The sequence below is a fragment of the Muscardinus avellanarius genome (genome assembly GCF_963383645.1).
Source record: "Muscardinus avellanarius genome assembly, chromosome: X".
In the NCBI taxonomy this organism is placed as follows: domain Eukaryota; kingdom Metazoa; phylum Chordata; class Mammalia; order Rodentia; family Gliridae; genus Muscardinus; species Muscardinus avellanarius.
Genome location: NC_137792.1, coordinates 98,623,634 through 98,644,176, shown reverse-complemented (window position 1 = coordinate 98,644,176; position 20,543 = coordinate 98,623,634). Strand labels below are relative to the sequence as shown.

Sequence of the window (20,543 nt, the reverse complement as noted above, 5' to 3'; positions counted from 1 at the left end):
TAAAATTGCTAAAATTGGCTTTTCAATACATGTTAGAACAGAGATGTGGAGTCTTAATTAGTTGAGTGGCACTTGGGTTCAGGACAGATAACATCACTGAACTTTGCAACAGCAAGATGGGCATCATTTGAAATAGAAGACTGCCACTCTGAGGTCACTGCCATCATTTCCAGAATAACCAAAATACTTTTATATAAACCACTGCTCTCCACTCTCCTGTTCCTTAAATGTCAGTGAACCTTGGCTAACAGACCGCCTATGATAAGACAAAGTTTAGGGCAGAAGTCTCATACTAAAACAGAATATGTCAATTTACATAAAGCTATATTTAGTGACATTTTTATTACTATGACCACGAATAAACCATCTTCCATGAACATGTATATCAATTTACTCTTCCCAAAATTCCTTTTTCTGCCATTATGTGAAAAAAATAGTATATTTCGAATACACCATAAATTCAGTGTCTCAGATCAACTCTGCATTGCACTTCTATCTTCCAGGAAGAGATTAGATGGAACGGGACAGAATTAAATGAGACATGAAATGGAAATAAAATTTGCAAAAGAGGGAAACTGAGTTATTTTGGAGTCACTGTCAGGAACCAGTAAATCTTAGTAAATGAAAAGGCTTAGTAGAACAAAACAAAGAATTATCAGATTTATAATAACAGCAGTGTGTGTGTGTTTGTGTGTGTGTGTGTGTGCAGGAGAAAATAAACGAATATACAGGAGAAAAAGGAGTAATGTATCATTGAAGTTGAGAAAGCAAGTTCGTTTTTTGCTATCTTAGTTGAAATAGCAGACTGATAATTTTCTGAAGTCACTATCCTGAAGAAGTTAGGGTTATGCAATATAAAAAAAGGATAAAAAGTATTTGAGAGACAGTAATCTTGAATATAGTGAAGTGGAACTTGTAACTGGAACAGAGGCCGAGATATTACCCTGGTTACAAAGCCTGTTCCCTTTGGTGTTTATGTCTAGAGATGTTTATTTGCATCTAGAGGTGTTTTTAGGAGAAAAGATGAGTGTTTATTAGGAAAGAGAGATTATAACATAATTTTACCAAAATGTACAATTTATAAAGGAAAATTACTATAATGATGTATGATTCTGTATATCTGGGTTATAAGCAATTTTGAGATAATTGGTCATTCAGACACCACAGTACAGATATCATTAGAGGGTATAGAATTAGAGTATCAGAACAGTGGGAGAATAATTAATGTTTCTAATGAGGTATTAAATTTTCCAGGAGAGAAACTGCCTTTCATTTTTTAACATGTATTAATCTGGGGAACTGTAGAATGATTACAAGAGTGATGTGTTTTTGAAAATACACTCTCTGAAAACAGCAAGAGAACTGTTGCATACACATGGGTTCATTTACACTATCCCTCTTCTAAATGAATTGTTCAGAATCTGGGAAATTGGGAAGAGAGCGAGTCTGTTGTTTTTCAAACTCCTGAGGGGATCTTAAGGCCTGTGGGAAATAAGGTTCACCACTCTTCACAGACGTTGTGACATGGATGTCCAAACTCTCTTATATATTGCAAAGTGGCAGGAATTGCAGTGATAAATTGCTCAGATAATTGGCTGTAGATTCATAGTAAAGTCTCCAATGATGTCCTCATAGAAAACAAACACCAGATGGTTTTAATGTTTTTATTTTCTTCTTCCCTTTTTTCACTTGAATTTTTTATTTTTAATTATTTATATTAAGTTATTAAATCAAAACTCATTAAGTTAAAAAATCAAAACTCTCCTCTGTTCTGATATACTAATCTGATCATCAGTGTCCATGGAGAGCATAACAATTGTTGTCAGGAATGTTAAAAGTTTTATTTCTACTGATTTTAATTTTTTGGGGAAGGAGACATTCAACAAAACAAGAAGCCCTCATGTTCCAAGAAAATGTTTTGCTCTGATTGACTATTAGTATTCTGACGATTAATAATTGCATAAAGTACTACACAATTATGTGACCTTACTGATTAAAAAGAGACAAAAATTGTCCAGAATATTGTCTTGGGAGTTTCAAATAAAATGCCTGTAATTCCTTGATTGCAGACATAGCACTTTTGTGTGTAGTACTAGGAATTGAACCCAGGAGTGTTCTACCTCTTAGCAGCATCGCCAGCCCTATTTTTTATATTTTGAAACAGGGTCTCACCAAGTTGCTGAGGGCCTTGATACGTTGCATTGCTGACCTCCAACCTGCAATCCTGTCTCAGCCTCCCAAGTACTGGGGTTACAGGTGTGTGCCACCATACCCGGCAACATAGCACTTTTGAATCTTTTTTCTGAAAAGGAATATTTACTAGCTCCAACACTATTGAGATGCTACAAGTTAATTTCTGATTTATGACTGTTGGAATAGTTTAGCCTTCTAAAGATCCAGTTGAACATTCCCACCAGTTTTCCAAGACAGGCACTATCCCCCTTGCCCAAACAGGGCATTATACAGGTCTTAATAAATGAGGGTGTGGGTCTAAAAAGGGAAAGTTGAGGTACTAGTTTGCCAGGATTCAAGAAGATAAGAACTTCCAACTACCAGCAGTGGAGTGAATGAGAGCTTCACAGTCTGACATCAGAAAGAGCAATTAGCAAGAAATTGGGATTTTCTTGAAATATCAAACAATCCCTGAAAGAGGCTCCTGAGGTGATTTCCATTCTATTGATGGCATAATATGTGTTCTGCTTACTTGCAAAAACAAATATTGTTTTTGTACTGGTTTGACAGGTCAAGTCCTGTAGGGATGTGCATACTTATGTAGAAGATAGCAAAATGAGCATTTAATTATATAAAGAACATGGGAAAATTTCTAAGCCACAATATGACATCTGTGAGACATCTATGTTGATTAAAACCTAAGTATAAAGAAATTACACTTGAACAACATAAAACAGTTATCTTTTTCTTTTATGTCCTCTAGACAATGTAAATATCTGGTCTCCATATATAACTATTCTTATCAAATTATCACACATTATATTTATGTGTGAATGAGGAATTAAAACAATTTTTTAGTGGGAAAAATAAAGAACAAAGTGGTTCATCATGTATTTGATGCTATTTAATCTGGAGTTGCTGTATAATTCTACTAGTTGAATATGAGGTGGTGGATAGGGAAATATTTCATACCCATAATGGAAAAATGGGAAAGTTATCATCGCCCTTGAATGAGGCTTTGAAATCTGGCCTTTGTTTACTTCTCAGTTTTTAGTTCTATAAAACTTTCCCATACTTCTAGCCCCATTTAACTATGGCCAGACAGCCAAAAACCAACAGTGTCAATGCTTTTCTGCTAACAGTTGGTCCTAACCTTCACAGAGATGAATGTGGCTCATTCCCCAATCCCCAGGGATACATGATTCACTGAGCTGTAACTGGGGATTTAGTCTGACCAAAAATCAATTCTGCCCCAGAGTATATAAAACTGAATAATTTTCGAAAGGAAAAAGGAAACACAGAAAATAATGCTTGGCATCCATCTCACTGTTGTATAACAATGATGAGTAATTAAACTGGAAAGCTCTATGAAGTTTTTAAATGGAAAGTTTATCAGATTTAAAGTACTACTAGCCATATAGAATATACCTGTTCTAATTACAAACTGCTGTACTTTATTCTTCTCTCCCAGCCAAGTTGTTCATCTGCTATTGGAGCCATGGGCCCTGGGAATATTGGACCAGCAAAAAAGGAAGAGTTCAAAGGTAAATTATTTAATAAAGCAAGATAGATCAATAGAAACAGTATAATATTTTCTTTGCAAACAAAATTATAGGGAAAGTAATACTAAAACTAACATGTACTAAGATGAGATAAACAATGTATTGTACACTTAAAATTGCTATGAGAGTAGATTTTAAGTGTTCTTATGCCAAATAAATGATAGTATGTGAGGTAGCATACATCCCATTTATTTTGTTTTAGCCATTTCACCATGTATACAAGCTTCAAAACATCATGTTGCACACGAGAAATATATACATTTTTGTCAACATAAAAATAATTGTTTTTGGTACTGGGATTGAACCTAGGGGCATTTTATTTCTGAGCTGCATCCCAGCCCTACTTTATTTTTTTTATTTTGAAACAAGGTCTCATTAAGTTGCCGAAGTTGGCCATGGACCTGTGATCCTCCTGTCTCAACTTCACAAGTACTGGGATTACAGACATGTTCCACCATGCCTGGATAAACAAATACTTTTCATTCTAATTTTTTTTTTGTGGTACTTAGGATTGAATCCAGGAGTTCTCTACCTCTGAGCCAAATCCCCAGCCCCATTTTACTTTTTTGTTTTGAAACAGGGTTTCCCTAGGTTGCTGAGAGTCTCACTGTATTTTCGAGACTGTCTGTCTGTGAACCTGTGATGCTCCTGTCTCAGCCTTCCAATTACTGGGATTATAGACATGTGCCACCATGCCTGGTGAAATCAAATTTTTTAAAAATAAAAAAGATGAAGTAAAATAACAATGTAAATAACGAATATCTGTTTACAAAGATGCTGTTTTTACTATAATGTGGCAGGTAAATAGTTTATCTAATAATTAAAATTAATTTCCCTTCAATTATCCACATTCTTTGGCATATTTCCTGAGATAAAAGATTAAAGTCATGTGGGATTAGTTTTTTATTGTTATGGTCTCTTTTCCACAATTCTTAACTTCTTTACCTTTACTCATCTCTATTCTAGCAATTTCATAAAATTCATTCATTAATTTATTCAATAATTATTATTGAGATCCTATTATGTAACAGGTCATATGATTGTCTCTCAGACTAAGATGGAAATCAAAATATGAAAAGTCCAAGCTCTTATTGAAGTAATAGCCATTTTGAGACAATAATGAAACAACTAGGTAATTTTATCTTAAATTGAATGCTTATGAATTATAGTCCATAGGGTAACTTTAAAAATCACAGCTTCTGGGGATAGGGGTATAGCTAAATGGTAGAGCATTTGCCTAGCATTATAAAGGCTCGGAAATCTATCCCTAGTACCGTTAAAAGTGTAGGTCCAAAACATTAGAGTAAATACATTTTGTAATAACTTTCCAGCATTTTAGTCTATGTATTTTTAGCTAATTGTAAAAGATATTATCTGGAGAAATGTTTAAAATAATGACTAAAATGAGGTCCAAGGGTGGTTTTACATGTTTAGTTATTATTTCTATACATACTTAAAAACTATTTGCTTTACTCAAAAGATATTCACTACATAGCAGAATAGTTCAAATCTGGACGTATTTCTGTGCTGTGTTATTTATGATAACATAGGTCTAATAATCTCTAAAGTTTGAGGACAAATCATATGTAAAATATTCTGTATAAATTTGTACTTTGATCTTAGAAGGTCTATGCTAGATAGAAATGGATAATTTAAAAAGGATTGACAGCCGGAAGTGGTGGCACATGCTTGTAATCCCCGCGCTTGGGAGGCGGAGACAGGAGGATTGCACAGGTTCGAAGCCAGCCTCAGCTACTTCGCAAGGCTCTCAGCAACTCAGTGAGACCCTGTTTCCAAATAAAATATAAAATAGGTCTGGGAGTATATCCCAGTGGTAGAAAGTCCCTGGGTTCTACCCCCAGTTCCAGAATAAATAAATAAATAGATAGATAGATAGATAGATAGATAGATAGATAGTATTGACAGAATTCAAAACCTGACAGTCAGGTGCATTTCTGGGAATACTTTAAAAGGACTCAAAGTAGTGTTTTGCACCTAAAGCAAGCCTCCATTTGATGCCACATAGAACAAATACAAGCTAGGTTTTTGCATGGCTTCTATAGCCTTTCTACTTTTGTTTGCTTGTTTGTTCGTTTAATAACCCAGGGGTATTCTACCTCCAGGCTATACTCACAGTCCCCTATTTATTTTTTACTTTGAAATGGTATCGCTAACTTGTTGAGGCTGGCATTGAACCAGTGATCCTCTTGCCTCATGCTCCCACATGCTGGATTACAGGCATGTACCAATGTACCTGACTGCCTGTTTATTTAAAAATATTTAAATATGACATACAGGCACCCAAGAACCTGCTCAGTTCTGAATAAAGGGCAACTGATGGAGTTTTTTCTTTAAATCTCACATATACAGTAGAAAACACTGGGTTAAAAATGATCATTGTGCCATTGTTTTTAGTGATACATTCACATTATTTTTTTTAATTAAGTCATGCTAGCTGGGCATGGTAGTGCCTAGCAGTTGGGTGGCTGAGACAGGAGGATTGCAGGTTTGAGGACAGCCTCATTAAATAATGAGACTCTCAGCAACCTAATAAGACCCTGTTTCAAAATAAACAAATAAGAACTAGGGTTGTAGCTTGGAGATAGAACGTCCCTGGATTAGATCCCCAGTACCTCACAAAAAATTATGTCGTGCTTGCATAGAAAAGGTAATAGATGGTTTTTATGTAGTAAAACACAATGCAAGAATATGTATTTCTATCCAAATCAGATTAACTGTATGTTTGAATATTCTTTTATACATATATATATGTATATATATGTATATATACACATATGTGTATGTATATATATGTATATATATATGTATGTGTATATATATATATATATATATATATATATATATATATAATGAGCCAGGCGTGGTGGCACACGCTTATAATCCCTGCGCTTGGGAGGCTGAGACAGGAGGATCACACAGGTTCAAAGCCAGCCTCAGCGACTTAATGAGGCTCTCAGCAACTCAGTGAGACCCTGTTTCCAAATAAAGTATAAAATAGGTCTGAGACTGTAGCCCGGAGGGAGAAAAGCCCCTGGGTTCCACCCCCAGTACCACAAAATAAATAAATAAATAAATAAATAAAAATATATTTACGGGCAAAAGCATGGTGGTGCACGCTTGTAATCCCAGCATTTGTGAGGCTGAGACAGGAGAACGGTGGTTTGTGGAGAGCCTCAGCTGCTTAGTGAGGCCCTTTTCAACTCAGTGAGACCCTGTTTCAAAATAAAGAATAAAAAATAGAGCTGGGGGTGTCACTCAGAGGTAGAATGCCCTTGGGTTCCATCCCCTGTACCACGAAAAATTATATAACATGTGATTCTATTCATGTTTCTGGAAAAATATATAGTGTTTCTTTGCATCTCTATATCTATAGATAGATAAATACAGAGAGACAGAAACAGAAAGAAACTGGAAAGTAAACACCACCAGAATGCCAACATTGGTTATCTTCAGGCAGTTCAGTTGTATATTATCTTTACTAATGTAATTTTTCTACAGTTATTTAATTCTATGATTTATTGGTCCGTACTGATATATTTAAAGTCAGTTGTTACTAATTTAGTCTATTTGGACCAAAAAAGCAAGGTAGTTATTACAAATAGAGAAGGTTTTACTTCAATTATCCCAAAATGAGCGTGGAGATCATGAGCCATTTAGCAGAGGAAAACAAGCAACAGCTTCAGCTTTATCTTCACTCTCTTCACAGTCGTCTCTCAAACCACTGATGAAAATAGCAATGACATCTGGAATCCAGAAGAGGTTCCAGAAGGAGCAGAGCATGATGACATGTGGGATGTTCGAGAAATCCCAGAGTAAGTTGGAAGAAGCCAGGCATGTGTTCGGGGGTTTGTTAGATATGTCATCTGATACTGTTCTATTTTTTTTATTACAAGATTCATAATGTAACTTACACCACAAAAAAGATAAAACTAAAGTGACACACAGAAAGCATGTATAATTGATTATTTTCCCCTTCTATAGCAGAGACAAATAATAAAACATAACACCTTCCTTTCAGTTATTATCTAGCAAAATGAAAAATAGTCATTTCCATTATAAATTTATATTTAATGTCAGTTTGTTATCCAGTGTGGATCTAACAGTAGGAGAAAACCAGCCCATTAAACTGCAAGCATTCATACAAAACCAAATTATAATACCATGTTTATTTGTCAAAGACCTGCTTTTTTTTTTACTCCTCAAGCACTATTTTATTTTTTTAACAATTATTTTATTGAACATAAATAGTAAATAGTATACATTTACACTATATTTGGTGCCCTCTCCTCCCCCACCCCCGTTTTCTCTTCCCCCCTCCCACCAATGGTTGTCCAGGTTAACCATGTCTTATTCATAATTTTACACATGTTCAGGTGTAGACCCTCATTAATCAAGATCAACCTTCCTTCTCTCCTATCTTTCCATTCAAACTTAGCTAGTATTTCCCCTCTAATATCTGGAGTCCCACTGGTATCCTTTGTGTTTTCTAGTTTGGGCATATTAGAGGAAACATGTGTATCTTCTCCTTCTGTGCTTGGCTGATCTCACTTAACATGATGCTCTCCAGGGCTTTCCATCTTCTTGCAAATGATATAATTTTGTTCTTCTTTATGGCTGAATAGAATTCCATTGTGTGTATTTCCCACAGTTTTGCTATCCATTCATCTGTTGATGGAGATCTGGGTTGGTTCCATATTTTGGCTATTACAAATTGTGCTGCTATGAACATAGGTATGCATATGTTGCTGTATTTCTCTGAATTCAACCCCTTTGGAAAGATACCCAGGAGTGGTATAGCTGGATCATATGGTGGATCTATTCCCACCTTTCTTAGGAATCTCCACACAGATCTCCATAGTGGCTGAACTAGTTTGCACTCCCACCAACAGTGTAAAAAGAGTTCCTCTTTCCCCACATCCTTGCCAGCATTTGTTGTTGTTTGATTTCTTTTTTTTTCTTTTTATTGGTGCACTGTATTCATACATCATAGTAGGATACATACTTTTGTAGACATACATGCACACTTTTCCCAGTCAGCCCCCACCCAATCCCCACCCCATTCTCTCCCTATCCCTCCCTCCCATGCTTGGCTTAGTAGTTGACATCTAGTATTATGGCAATTTATCTAAAAGTAAAAATGATAATCTCACATAACAGTTTCATTTGTCTGATACCAAGCTTTGATGACTTAAAGATAACATTTCAATATTTCTTTTTGCTTTCTTCCTTACCAGAGAATATTTTTTTCTATTTTTTAGGTGAAACTATCATATATTTATATATTTATTTTTCAGAAAAAAATCTATCCTAATATGGAATATGGAGTCTAGGTACCCAAAACGATCTTGAAAAAGAACAAAGCTAGAAGATATATATTTTCTGATTTCAAACCATATAAAGCTACAATAATTGAAACAGTGTAGTACTATTCTAAAGGCAGATATATAAACCATTGGAGTTAAATAAAAGCCTAGAGCTAAATTCTTCCCTATATTGTCAAGTTATTTTTGACAAGGTTTCCACGAACATTTGGTGGTGGAAATGATAATCTTTTAACTAAATATTGTTAAAAAATAATAATTACATGGAAAAGAATAAAACTGGACCCTTACCTAATCCCATATACAAATATTAACTCAAAATAGATAATAGACCTAAATATAAATCTTAAGACTATAAACTTTTAGGAGAAAATCTGGGTCATAAAACCTCACAACATTGAAATTGGCAGTGATTTCTTGGTTATGATTTCAATGGCACAGGCAACAGAGGAGTATACAGACTCCCTAAAAAATAAAAAAATAAAAAAATTGTATATCCAAAGACAATGTAAACAGAGTTAACAGTTACTAATAGAATGGGATAAAATATTTCCAATTGCTATATCTGAAGGTATATTAATATTCCAACTAGAAATCCTAAAAATTAACAACAATAAAGGCAAACAATACCATTTAGAGATAGTTAAAAGGCTAACATAAATAATGAATCTCCACAGATAACCAATCTTAATTGTCTGTTGGATGGAAACTCTTGTTTCTCTGGTTCTGGTGTGTGTTACCTATTTCTTCTTTGTAGTTAATCTCTTTGAATATTTTCTCTAGTGCTGGTTTTGAAGACATAAATTCCTTCAGTTTCTGTTTGTCATGGAAGCTTCTTATTTCTCCATCTAATTTGATAGAAAGTTTTGCTGGGTAGGAAATTTTTGGCTGGAAGTTGTTTTCTTTCAGAGTTTGGAATATGTTACTCCAAGCCCTTCTGGCTCTCATGACTTGGTTTGGGAAGTCTGCAGTGATTCTAATTGGTTTGCCTCTGAATGTCACTTGGCCCTTTGTTTTTGTTGCCTTTAAGATTCTCTGCTTGGCTTCCACATTGGTCATTTTGACAATTATGTGGCATGGGGATCCTCTTCTCCGATCCTGTCTAAAGGGAGTTCTATAAGTTTCCTGGACCTTTGTATCAACCTCTTGCTCTATGTTTGGAAAATTTTCTGCTATTACTTCTTTGAAGAGATTGTTGATCCCTTTGGTTTCACTTTCTTTTCCCTCCTCTATTCCAATTATTCTTAGGTTAGCTCTCTTAAAATGGGCCCATATTTCTTCAATATCAGATTCCTGTTGTCGGATATTTTTTCCTAGATTAGAAACTATGAGTTCATTTTTGGATTGCTCATCTTCTAAGAGCGAGATTCTGTTCTCCATGTGTTCTAATCGGTTGTTTGTGCTTTGAATTGAGGACTTTACTTCATTGATTGCATCCTTTATCTCTTTTTTGGCTCTCTCTGAGTTCTTTTCGAAGCACCTCTATTATTTCTACAGTTATTTTCCTGATTTGATCTTCTTGAAATCTCTGATTTTCTGTTTTATCAGGTTCTGATGATGTGGTGTTGTGGGCATTAATTGCTCCAGTATTATTCCTCTTTCCCATGATTTCCGATGTTTGTGCCTTCTCTATGTTCTTCCCTTGGGTCACTATGACTTCCCTTAAGGTGTTCTGGATCTCGAGTCAGTAGTATCTCGGACCCCACTACTCCTTTACTGGGTTTTATCACAGAGTCTCCGACCCAGAGAGTCGATAGAGGCTGCTTTAGACTGTGGGGGGTGCCAGGTTGCACGTTCTCCTATGGTGTGATATCTCGGCCACCGCCCCTCCCCCACTGGGTCAAGTCCCAGGGAGTACAGTACTGGGATTTCTCCTCTGTGGCCCGCAATTTGACTCACTGTTCTTGAGTACGCAGATGTAGCTGTACTGGCCTCGCTGAATTCGCTGCTGCTGCTGCCGGTGGCAATATGGCGCCGCTGCTACGCCCTCGGCTATGGGGCTGGCGTTTTTCTTCTTGATTTTGATTTCTACTCTGAGTCCCTGCAGCGTGTGCTGAGCTCGGCCACTGGGAGCTGTAGATGCTCTCTGCGCGGAGAAATCCTGCCTGGCTGTTCCGCAGTGGCTCACCTCGGCTTGCTGTAGCCGTCCCGTGAATTCGCAGGTGCCGCCGGCAGTATGGCGCTGCTGCCGCGTCTGCCGCGTCCTCGGGCGCAAGGCCGGTTATCTCCTCTGTGGCTCTGTTCTCAGAACGCTTTCTCTCTGGAGCCTGGTGATTTTTTGTTTCACTGGTGATGGTGTTTTCTGGCTATGAAAGGCGCTGATTTTGTGGTAATGGAGATTTGTTGTTAGCGGGGCTCTTAAGCCCTGCTTTTCTTGGTCGCCATCTTCCCAGAAGTCCTGATTTCTTTATTTTTGCTACTCTGACTGGGGTTAGATGGAATCTCAGTGTAGTTTTGATTTGCATCTCCCTGATGGCCAGTGATGAAGAACATCTTTTCATGTATCTATTAGCCCTTTGTATCTCTTCTTTTGTCAAGTGTCTATTTAGTTCATTTGCCCATTTCTTGATTGGGTTGTTTGTTTTGCTAGTGTAGAGTCTTTTGAGCTCTTTGTATACTCTGGATATTAGCCCCCTATCAGAATGGTGGCTGGTAAAGATCCTTTCCCATTCTGTAGGCTTCCTCTTTAGGTTATTGATAGTCTCCTTTGATGAGAAGAAACTTTTTAGTTTGATGTTATCCCACTTGTTTATTCTTGCTTTAATTTCCTGAGCTTTGGAGATTTTGTTGAGAAAGTTACTGCCTGTGCCAGTATGTTGTAGTGTTGAACCTATGTTCTCCTCTACTAACTTCACAGTCTCAGGTCTAATTTCTAAGTCTTTGATCCATCTTGAGTTGATTCCTGTGTTAGGTGAGATATAGGGGTTTAGATTCATCTTTTTACAAATGGTTAGCCAGTTCTCCCAGCACCACTTGTTGAAAAGGCTGTCTTTTCTCCAGCATATGTGTTTGGCCCCTTTGTCAAAGATTAATTGACTAAAGATGTGTGGATTTGTTTCTGTATCTTCTATTCTAATCCACTGGTCAGTATATCTGTTTCTGTGCCAGTACCATGCTGTTTTTACTACTATTGCTCTATAGTATAGTTTGAAGTCTGGGATTGTAATGCCTCCTGCGTGTTTCTTGTTATTGAGAATTGCTTTGGCTATTCTAGGTCTTTTCTTTCTCCATATGAAGTTCATGATTGATTTTTCTAGGTCTCTGAAGAATGTCACTGGTATTTTAATGGGAATTGCATTGAACCTATAGATCAGTTTTTGCAGAATGGCCATTTTTTTTGATGATATTTATTCTGCCTATCCATGAGCACCGGAGATCTTTCCATCTTCCAAGGTCTTCTTCTATTTCTTTCTTTAATGTTTTATAGTTTTTGTTGTAGAGGTCTTTTACATCTTGGGTTAGGTTTATTCCTAGGTATTTTATTGGTTTTGAGGTTATAGTGAATGGAATTGTTTTCTTTGTTTCTTTCATTGTGGATTCGTTGTTGGCATAAAGGCCACTGATTTCTTTAGGTTGATTTTGTAACCTGCGACTTTGCTGAATTTGTCAATCAGCTCCAGAAGCCTTTTGGTTGAGTTCTTTGGGTCTTCCAGATAAAGGATCATGTTGTCTGCGAATAAGGATAATTTTACTTCCTCTCTTCCTATGTGGATTCCTTTGATTTCCTTCTCTTGTCTGATTGCTGCAGCAAGAGTCTCAAGGACTATATTGAAAAGGAGTGGTGATAGTGGGCATCCTTGTCTTGTTCCTGACTGTAGCGGAAATTCTTGCAGTTTTTCCCCATTCAATATAATGTTGGCTTTGGGTTTGCAGTATATTGCCTTGATGATGTTGAAGTACTTTCCTTCTATCCCAATTTTTTGCAGTGTTTTTAACATAAATGGGTGTTGGATTTTGTCGAATGCTTTTTCAGCATCTATTGCTATGATGATGTGGTTTTTGTTCTTGGTTCTATTTATGTGGTGAATAACATCTATTGATTTGCGTATGTTAAACCAGCCTTGTTTTTCTGGGATGAAACCGACTTGGAAAGACCTGCTTTTAATTACTCTGTGTTCTACAATTTCAGTGAAAGGCTGTGTCCTCCTTCCAATTATCAACTATTACCTAGACTTATTTATTAGATATTTCAGAATTATGCTTTGCATTCAGTGTATTTTGCAAGCAGGATTCAAACCTTGCTTTGTAGCCCTTTCTATACCATTGAATTATAGATATAAAATTTAGAATCTTTATCACAAACTTTTCATTCTGTTTGTAAAAACCCATCATACTGACGGGTGTGGTGTATACACCTGTAAACCCAGCTACTTGGGAGGCTGAAGCCTGGAGGATCATAGAGGTAAGGTTCACATGTCGTCATTTAGCAAGACCTTGTTTGAAAATAAAAAGGGTTAGGGACTAGCTTGGGGTAAGAGCAAATGTTAAGAAATTTAATATATATTCTTAAGCTGGACATGGTAGCACACACCTGTAATCCCAATACCTGGGATCAGGAGGATTGCTAGCCTTAGCAACCTAGCAAGACACTCAGCAACTTTTAGTAAGACCTATTTCAAAATTTTAAAAAGAGGTCTGCAGGTGTAGTTTGGAAGTAGAATGCTCTATATTCAATCCTCTGTACCAACAAATAAATACACATACATACGTACATACATACATACATAATACATACATATTATTTGTATACATAGATAAAATTAGTATTTAAATAGATTAAGCTTTCAACATTTGTGGTTGTGCAGTACTTGGTCTTTTTTTTTTTTTTTTGGTGGAACTGGGAGGGAACCCAGGGGCTTTTCTACCTCCTGGCTATACTCCCACACCTATTTTCTACTTTATTTGGGAACAGGGTCTCACTAAGTTTCTGAGAGGCTCACTAAGTAGCTGAGGCTGGCTTCGAACCTGTGTGATCCTCCTGTCTCAGCCTCCCAAGTGCTGGGATTACAAGCGTGCACCACCATGCCCAGCCTTGTACAGTACTTGGGATTGAACCCAGGGGCATTCTACCTCCAAGCTACACCCCCATCCCTATTTTTATTCTTTTTTTTGAAACAGGGTCTCACTAAGTTGTGGAGGGCCTCACTAAATAGCTGAGGCTGACTGGTGACCCTATGATCATTCTTTCTCAGCCTCCCAAGTACAAGTATGCACCACCACTCCTGGCTAAATATATGTATTCTAAAATAAAATTTTAATTGAGTATGTAGACTAGCTGGGAAAATAAATTCAATATTTACTAAATTATGATGTACTCTTTTAGTTCTTAAGGATTTTTATGCAAATATCTCATAACTTTTCTATTTTTGTACTATAAAGCTAACTGTCCAATACTTTAAAAAAATAAACCAATGCTTCCATCTTCTATATCACTGTTGAAAATAGAAGCATTGGGAGACCGCAGATAATTAACTGGAAGAGGTGTCCAGCTTTCAAATAATAATGTCAAAAGATGGTAAATCTTATTTTTAATAAATGAATGGAGTTTTTAAACCAACATTTCTTTCCACATCTTAAGAATGAGGAAAAGCATCCCACATTATGTTTATACAGTGCCCATACATCTATATGAAAGGTAGGAATTAAGTCACTTGTTTGTCCCATGGTCTAAAGAATGTCGTACATCTTAGCTGGGCCTGGTGGTACACAAATGTAATTCCAGTACTTGGGAGGCTGAGACAGAAAGATCACAGGTTCGAGGCCATCCTTAGCCTTGAATAACCCTACTTCAAAAAAAAAAAAAAAAACAACAATAGCCGGGCGTGGTGGCGCACGCTTGTAATCCCCGCGCTTGGGAGGCAGAGACAGGAGGATCGCGCAGGTTCGAAGCCAGCCGTGCGCGCTGGTTTAGGAGACCCTGTTTCCAATATGAAAATGTAAAAAATAGGTCTGGGAGTGTAGCCCGGAGGTAGAAGGGCTTCCAGGAACCCCAGTACCACCAAAAAAAAAAAAAAAAAAAACACAATAAAATAGGGCTGGGGTATAGCTCAGAGTTAGAATGCCACTTCGTTTAATCACCAGTACTCCTCCCCACACACACACAATAGCACACATCCATACATATACAGTAAACTACAAATCTGAATATATTTTCACTTTCCATTCTGGTGTTTGATGTTTTTCTAGATAGAGAACACATCAAAGCTTTAAATGAATAATAGCTCCACTCAAGATATGAGAAAATTTGCTTTATTAGATTTTTATCTTTATTTTCTATGTTATGAAAATACATTCCAAATGTCCTAATGTGTAAAGAAAATGAAAGCCACTCGTGGTGGCACACGCTTGTAATCCCGGCATTCGGGAGGCTGAGACTGGAGGATCGCGGTTTGCAGGCAGCCTCAGCTTCTTAATGAGGCCCTCCGCAACTTAGTGAGACGTGGTTTCAAAATAAAGAATAAAAAATAGGCCTGGGAGTGTATCTCGGTGGTCGAATGCCCCTGAGTTCCATCCCCAGGCCAGCCAAACAACAACAACAACAACAACAACAACAACAACAAAACAGGCAGTTCACGATAGAAGAATCATCAATGGCCAAATGAGAAATCATAAAGTTTTGATCTAAGGCACTGATCTTGGGGAAAACTATGAAGGTCTTGATTTGAGCAAGTTTGAAGGAAGATTTAGTATTTGATTAAATATAATGAATGAGAAGAAAGCATCAAAATGATGCTGAAGCCAAGGAGTGGTGGTACATGTCTGTAATCCCAGTATTTGGGAGACTGGGATAGGATTTCAGGTTGCCTCAGTAACTTAGTGAGATCCTGTTTCAGAATAAAAATACAAAAGACTGGAGGTGTAGCTTGGAGGTAGAATGTTTCTGGGTTCAATTCCCAGTCAAATAAATAAATAAATAAAAGATAATGCTGAGCTTAGTAGCTTGGAGAACTCAGTAAATGGTGATTGTTTTAACAGTGATAGATATGTAGGTAAAAGAAAAGCAATGATTTTGGTGTTGGATATGTAGACTCTGAGGAGCTTTAGAGCATCAAGGCAAGCCTATACACTAGGCAGTTGAAAAATCACATCTGGAGTTCGGGAAAAGAGCAGAAACAAGCAAATCCATTTGGGACTCATGAGCATATGGATCGATCCTTTCTGTTTTGTTTTAACCTGTTTTCATCTGTAAATACTTGGTAGGCATTGTAGCTTGTTAAGAGAAAAGTGTCCCACATCAAATAGCTACTTACTGCTAGTCCTGTTCAAACTCAAGGAAATCTCTTTTTTATTCTTTAGCATTCCTATTTGCAAATTTTAGAAGTGTAGTTTAGTTAAACAGGAAGATAGTTTCTAGGGCTGGGGTGTAGCTAAGTGCTAGTATACTTGCGCCACATGAATGAGTCCCTGGGTTCAATTATCAGCACTGTAAAAAAGAAAAGAAAACAAAAAAAAGGAAGGAAAAAGCAACTAAGAGAATTTGTAAATGTTTCATTTAATATGAAGAGATGATATGTCTTTTGGCTGGATGCTTCTATGAACCCATTCTATCCATAAGAGCACAAATTTAAGAGGGAAAAAATATTTGTGAATTGCATCATGTGGGATGAAATACCAGGGAAAACTTACATTGAACTAATAATTCTGTAGGACCAGATTCTAAATGCTCTAGTGTAGCTCTGCTGACTGCATTACTAGTGTAGAACTATCGAAATAGAAAAGACCATCCAAGTTATATAGTTTTCACCCATACTTCCCCAATTTTGCAAATGTAGAAGCTAAGACCCTATGAGTTTGTGACTTGACCTGTCATTATCATAAAGTTGATGACAGTACTAAACCTGGATTTCCTAATTAAAATCTTTTTTTGTACTGAGAATTGAACCCAGAAGTAGTCTACCTTCAAACTATATCCTCAGCTCTTTCTACTTTTTAAATTTTGAAACAGGGTCTCACTCTGTTTATGAGGGTCTCACTAAGTTGCTGAGGACTCAAACCTGCTATCCTGTCTCAGCCTCTCAAGTAATGGGATTATGGGTATGTGCTCCATAAGCTGGGCTTTTGTGGCCTAAAATAAGCATAAGAGGGCTTCTATCTATCAAACCTTGGGTTATGAGCCCTATATTTTTGTGAGTCACTGTATTTTAGGAATAGGCCATCTTATTTTCCTTCTACTTTTAATGTTAGAATCTTATTAGATACTCTCTTAGTCCATTTTATTTATATACCTCTAAACAGTTAAGCTTTTTTTAATAAAAATAAGTGTACAATGTAATAATCCATCTTTTTATTGTTTGGTATTTTTACTTCATCTCTAGACTTCTATTCCTTTATGTTTTACTACATGTCTGAAAAATAGCAAGCACTTTATTTATTCCTTTTATTTTGTGTAATAGCTAATCCTTCTAAGTTTCTAGTTTTCTGCTCTGTGACAGGAAATTGCTCTTCTATTTGAGTCTCTATTATCATTGACTTTTTTCAGGTATGAGATTATATTTAAACAGCAGGTGGGAACTGAGGATATATACCTAGGATTGACAAGAAAGGATTCATCAACAGCATGCTGTCAGGAGCTAATGGTAAGCCACTACTCCCCTTCCCTGTTTTCTATATGACCATTATAGCTCACTTGACTGCCAGCTTTATACATTTGTAGGCAAGACTGTAAACTTGTGACAAATGGGTGTTGCTATGTTTCAGGTACAAGAGGAATAAGTGATAAAATTGATAACGTGCAAAATCAGCTCAGTTTATACATATAGAACAAGATTTAAGAATGAATATAATAAAATCATATGACACAATACATGATTTCTAGTCCTACTGAAACTACCCAGTCTGATTGGACTGAATATTCTTTCATTCTATTCCTGTTTCATGCATGCTGTCTGACTGGTTATTACCTTCTGATGAGCTGGCAGGCAATCAGAATGAAATATTACCTTCTCTGAATCTGACTTAATCTCTTATTTCTTATAATGACTGAACTCACAATGAGGGATTTAAAGAGCTATTTTCTTCTTAATGTTTTGGATCTGAACAACCAAAACTACTAAGAAGGCATCTCAAATGTTGTCACACCCTTATCTTATTTTTCTGTGGTCTTTAAAAATTTTTTTACTGGTGCATTGTAATCGTAATCTTAATGGAGTAAAATTATGTACATATTCCCAAATTAGCCCTTACACAAATCCCACAATCCATTCTTTTAAGGACACTGCACCATGCTGGTTAGCATCCTTTGCCAAGTCACTGTTTATATACAACAGTAGCAACACCAACAATATCAACAATATCATATTACTTTTGCTTATTTTATCCTCCTAATGATCTTGTTGAAAACTGTGAGCTTAACCCAGAGTATGAAATTCAACTCATTTGTGCAATATATGCAATAATTCTAGTGTTACATAATTTTTGAAATTGAGGCTATGCTATCTTTCCTCTTGTTCTCTTATATCATAAAATACTTAGGTGTTCATAGGAGATAATTAAGATTTTTTTCTTCAAGCAAATGAATGGAATCTCTCTTTGCCCTGAACTTCAAGTTTTCTCTTATTAGTCAAATATAAGATATTCAATTGAATCAAATAACATAATGGAAATAGTGACTTTAAGTACCTCAGGAGATTTTTCAAACTCTAATGAGTTAAGGTTTCAAGTGATCTTGAAGTAATTAGCTCCCAGGGTTTTACCAGCAATATTCAAATTCCTCTCTCTTAAATTACTGTAAAATTATATTTTTGATATCTAGTGTTGGGGATTGCTCTAAGCTCTGGAGAAATTCTAGGCCCTAAATAAATAAAACTGTTGTGAACCTTTCTACTTCTTTCATGCAAATTGTTACTAGCTTTAATAATAAAGGCATCTCAAATAAAGAAAGACTTTGGAAACTAAATCACACCTTATAATAGGAATATTCAGTTTATCTAAAACTCAGGAAGTATATAGAGAAGACCTAATCTTTCTCTCTAGTGAATATACAATTGACTGGGGAGACAAAGCTAATATAAATGAGCTAATTGTATTATTAACAAGCTCAGCACAGGCAATTTTAAGTCTACTAGGAGTTCTGAGAGTTTGGATAAGGCTTGGACGCTGATGGGCAGCAGCAAGTTAAACATATAGTGTTTTGACTCTTCACTATTTGTGTATTGTTCTTTCTCTTCTCCCTCCCTCCTTTCCTCCCTCCCTCCCTTCCTTCCTTCCTCCCTCCCTCCCTTCCTTCCTTCCCCACTGTGGATTGAACCCAGGGACATTTGACCTCCAAGCTATAGCCTCAGCTCTATTTTACTCTTTAATTTTTGAAACAGGGTCTCATTAAGTTGTGGAGGGCCTCACAAATTGCGGCGGCTGGCTGCGAACCTGCAATCCTCCTGTCTCAGTCTTCCAAGTACTGGGATTACAAGTGTGCGCCACCAAACCTGGTTTTGCTTTTCCTTCTTTCTGTTTATCTTTATTTTTCACTTATTCAACATTTTTTGGGGTCGCTGGTGGTAAAGTCACTTCTCTCCTTTCCCATTTTCTATGTTTAGTGCATACTGGGGACTTTGGCATACTAGGCTATCACTCTATCACTGAGCTACATCCCCAAAACTAGTGAAGCCGGGCATGGTGGTGCATGCCTATTATCTCAGTGCTTGGGGGCTGAGATAGGAGGATCACGGGTTTGAAGCCAACCTCAGCAACTTAGCAAGATCTTGTTTCCAAATAAAAAATAAAATAGGGCTGTGGGTATAGCTTGGAGGCATATTTTCAACACACACACACACACACACACACACACACACACAGATTAGATGCTATTATATACCAAGTACCCCTCTAAGTTTTGCAATATAAATAAAAAATAGTATACCTTCATTTGGGAATCTATAGTAAAGGAGCTAGAAACCTAATAAATCATTGCAACTGAGGGTGGTAAGTACATATGTAGAGGCACACATCAGGTACACGGTAATAAAAAACAGAAAGGGACCAACTACCTGTGTTGGGTGGATAGGATTTTTATACTAGACAACATTTCCATTGTGTTCTAAGCAGAGGTGGGAGCATGTGGAAATGTATCCAGGATGAGACAGCATTGCAGATTTGAGTAAGTAGTAATATAACAAGAATGAAGAATATAAATGCAGGCAATAGTTTACTGGTAAGCTGACTCTCATCAAAGATAACAAAGCCCTGATTTGGATTGGAGGTGTGTAGGTCAGAGTAGAGCACCTGTCTAGCATGTATGAGGCCCTGGGTTTGATCCCTAACACCACAAAAAATAAATAAATAGACATATTAGATACATAGAACCCTAATTTGTAGCGTGGATTTTATTCTGTAGGCACATTAATGTTATTTAACTACACTGTATGATTCAAAGTAAAATGATTGTTGGCCCTACCTCAATTATTTCTTGCTCAAATTTATATGCTTATTATTCCTATTGATAAAATGGTGTTTTCCCCAAATCTAAGACATC

General features: G+C 36.6%; 2 protein-coding genes across 2 annotated transcripts in view; both read left to right on the top strand.

Annotated features, from left to right (window-relative positions):
* Positions 1 to 20,543, top strand: part of DNAAF6 (dynein axonemal assembly factor 6) — a gene marked incomplete at both ends in the record, with an annotated part of 42,128 nt that overhangs the window by 6,040 nt on the left and 15,545 nt on the right. Inside the window, 3 exons of the mRNA XM_080718969.1 lie at positions 3,644 to 3,716; positions 7,462 to 7,567; positions 17,556 to 17,652. Of these exons, the coding sequence (XP_080575095.1) occupies positions 3,644 to 3,716; positions 7,462 to 7,567; positions 17,556 to 17,652 (276 nt within the window). The remainder of the gene's footprint in view (positions 1 to 3,643; positions 3,717 to 7,461; positions 7,568 to 17,555; positions 17,653 to 20,543) is intronic.
* Positions 8,531 to 20,543, top strand: part of MID2 (midline 2) — a gene marked incomplete at its 3' end in the record, with an annotated part of 523,130 nt that continues 511,117 nt past the window's right edge. The window contains exon 1 of the mRNA XM_080718702.1: positions 8,531 to 8,564. The remainder of the gene's footprint in view (positions 8,565 to 20,543) is intronic.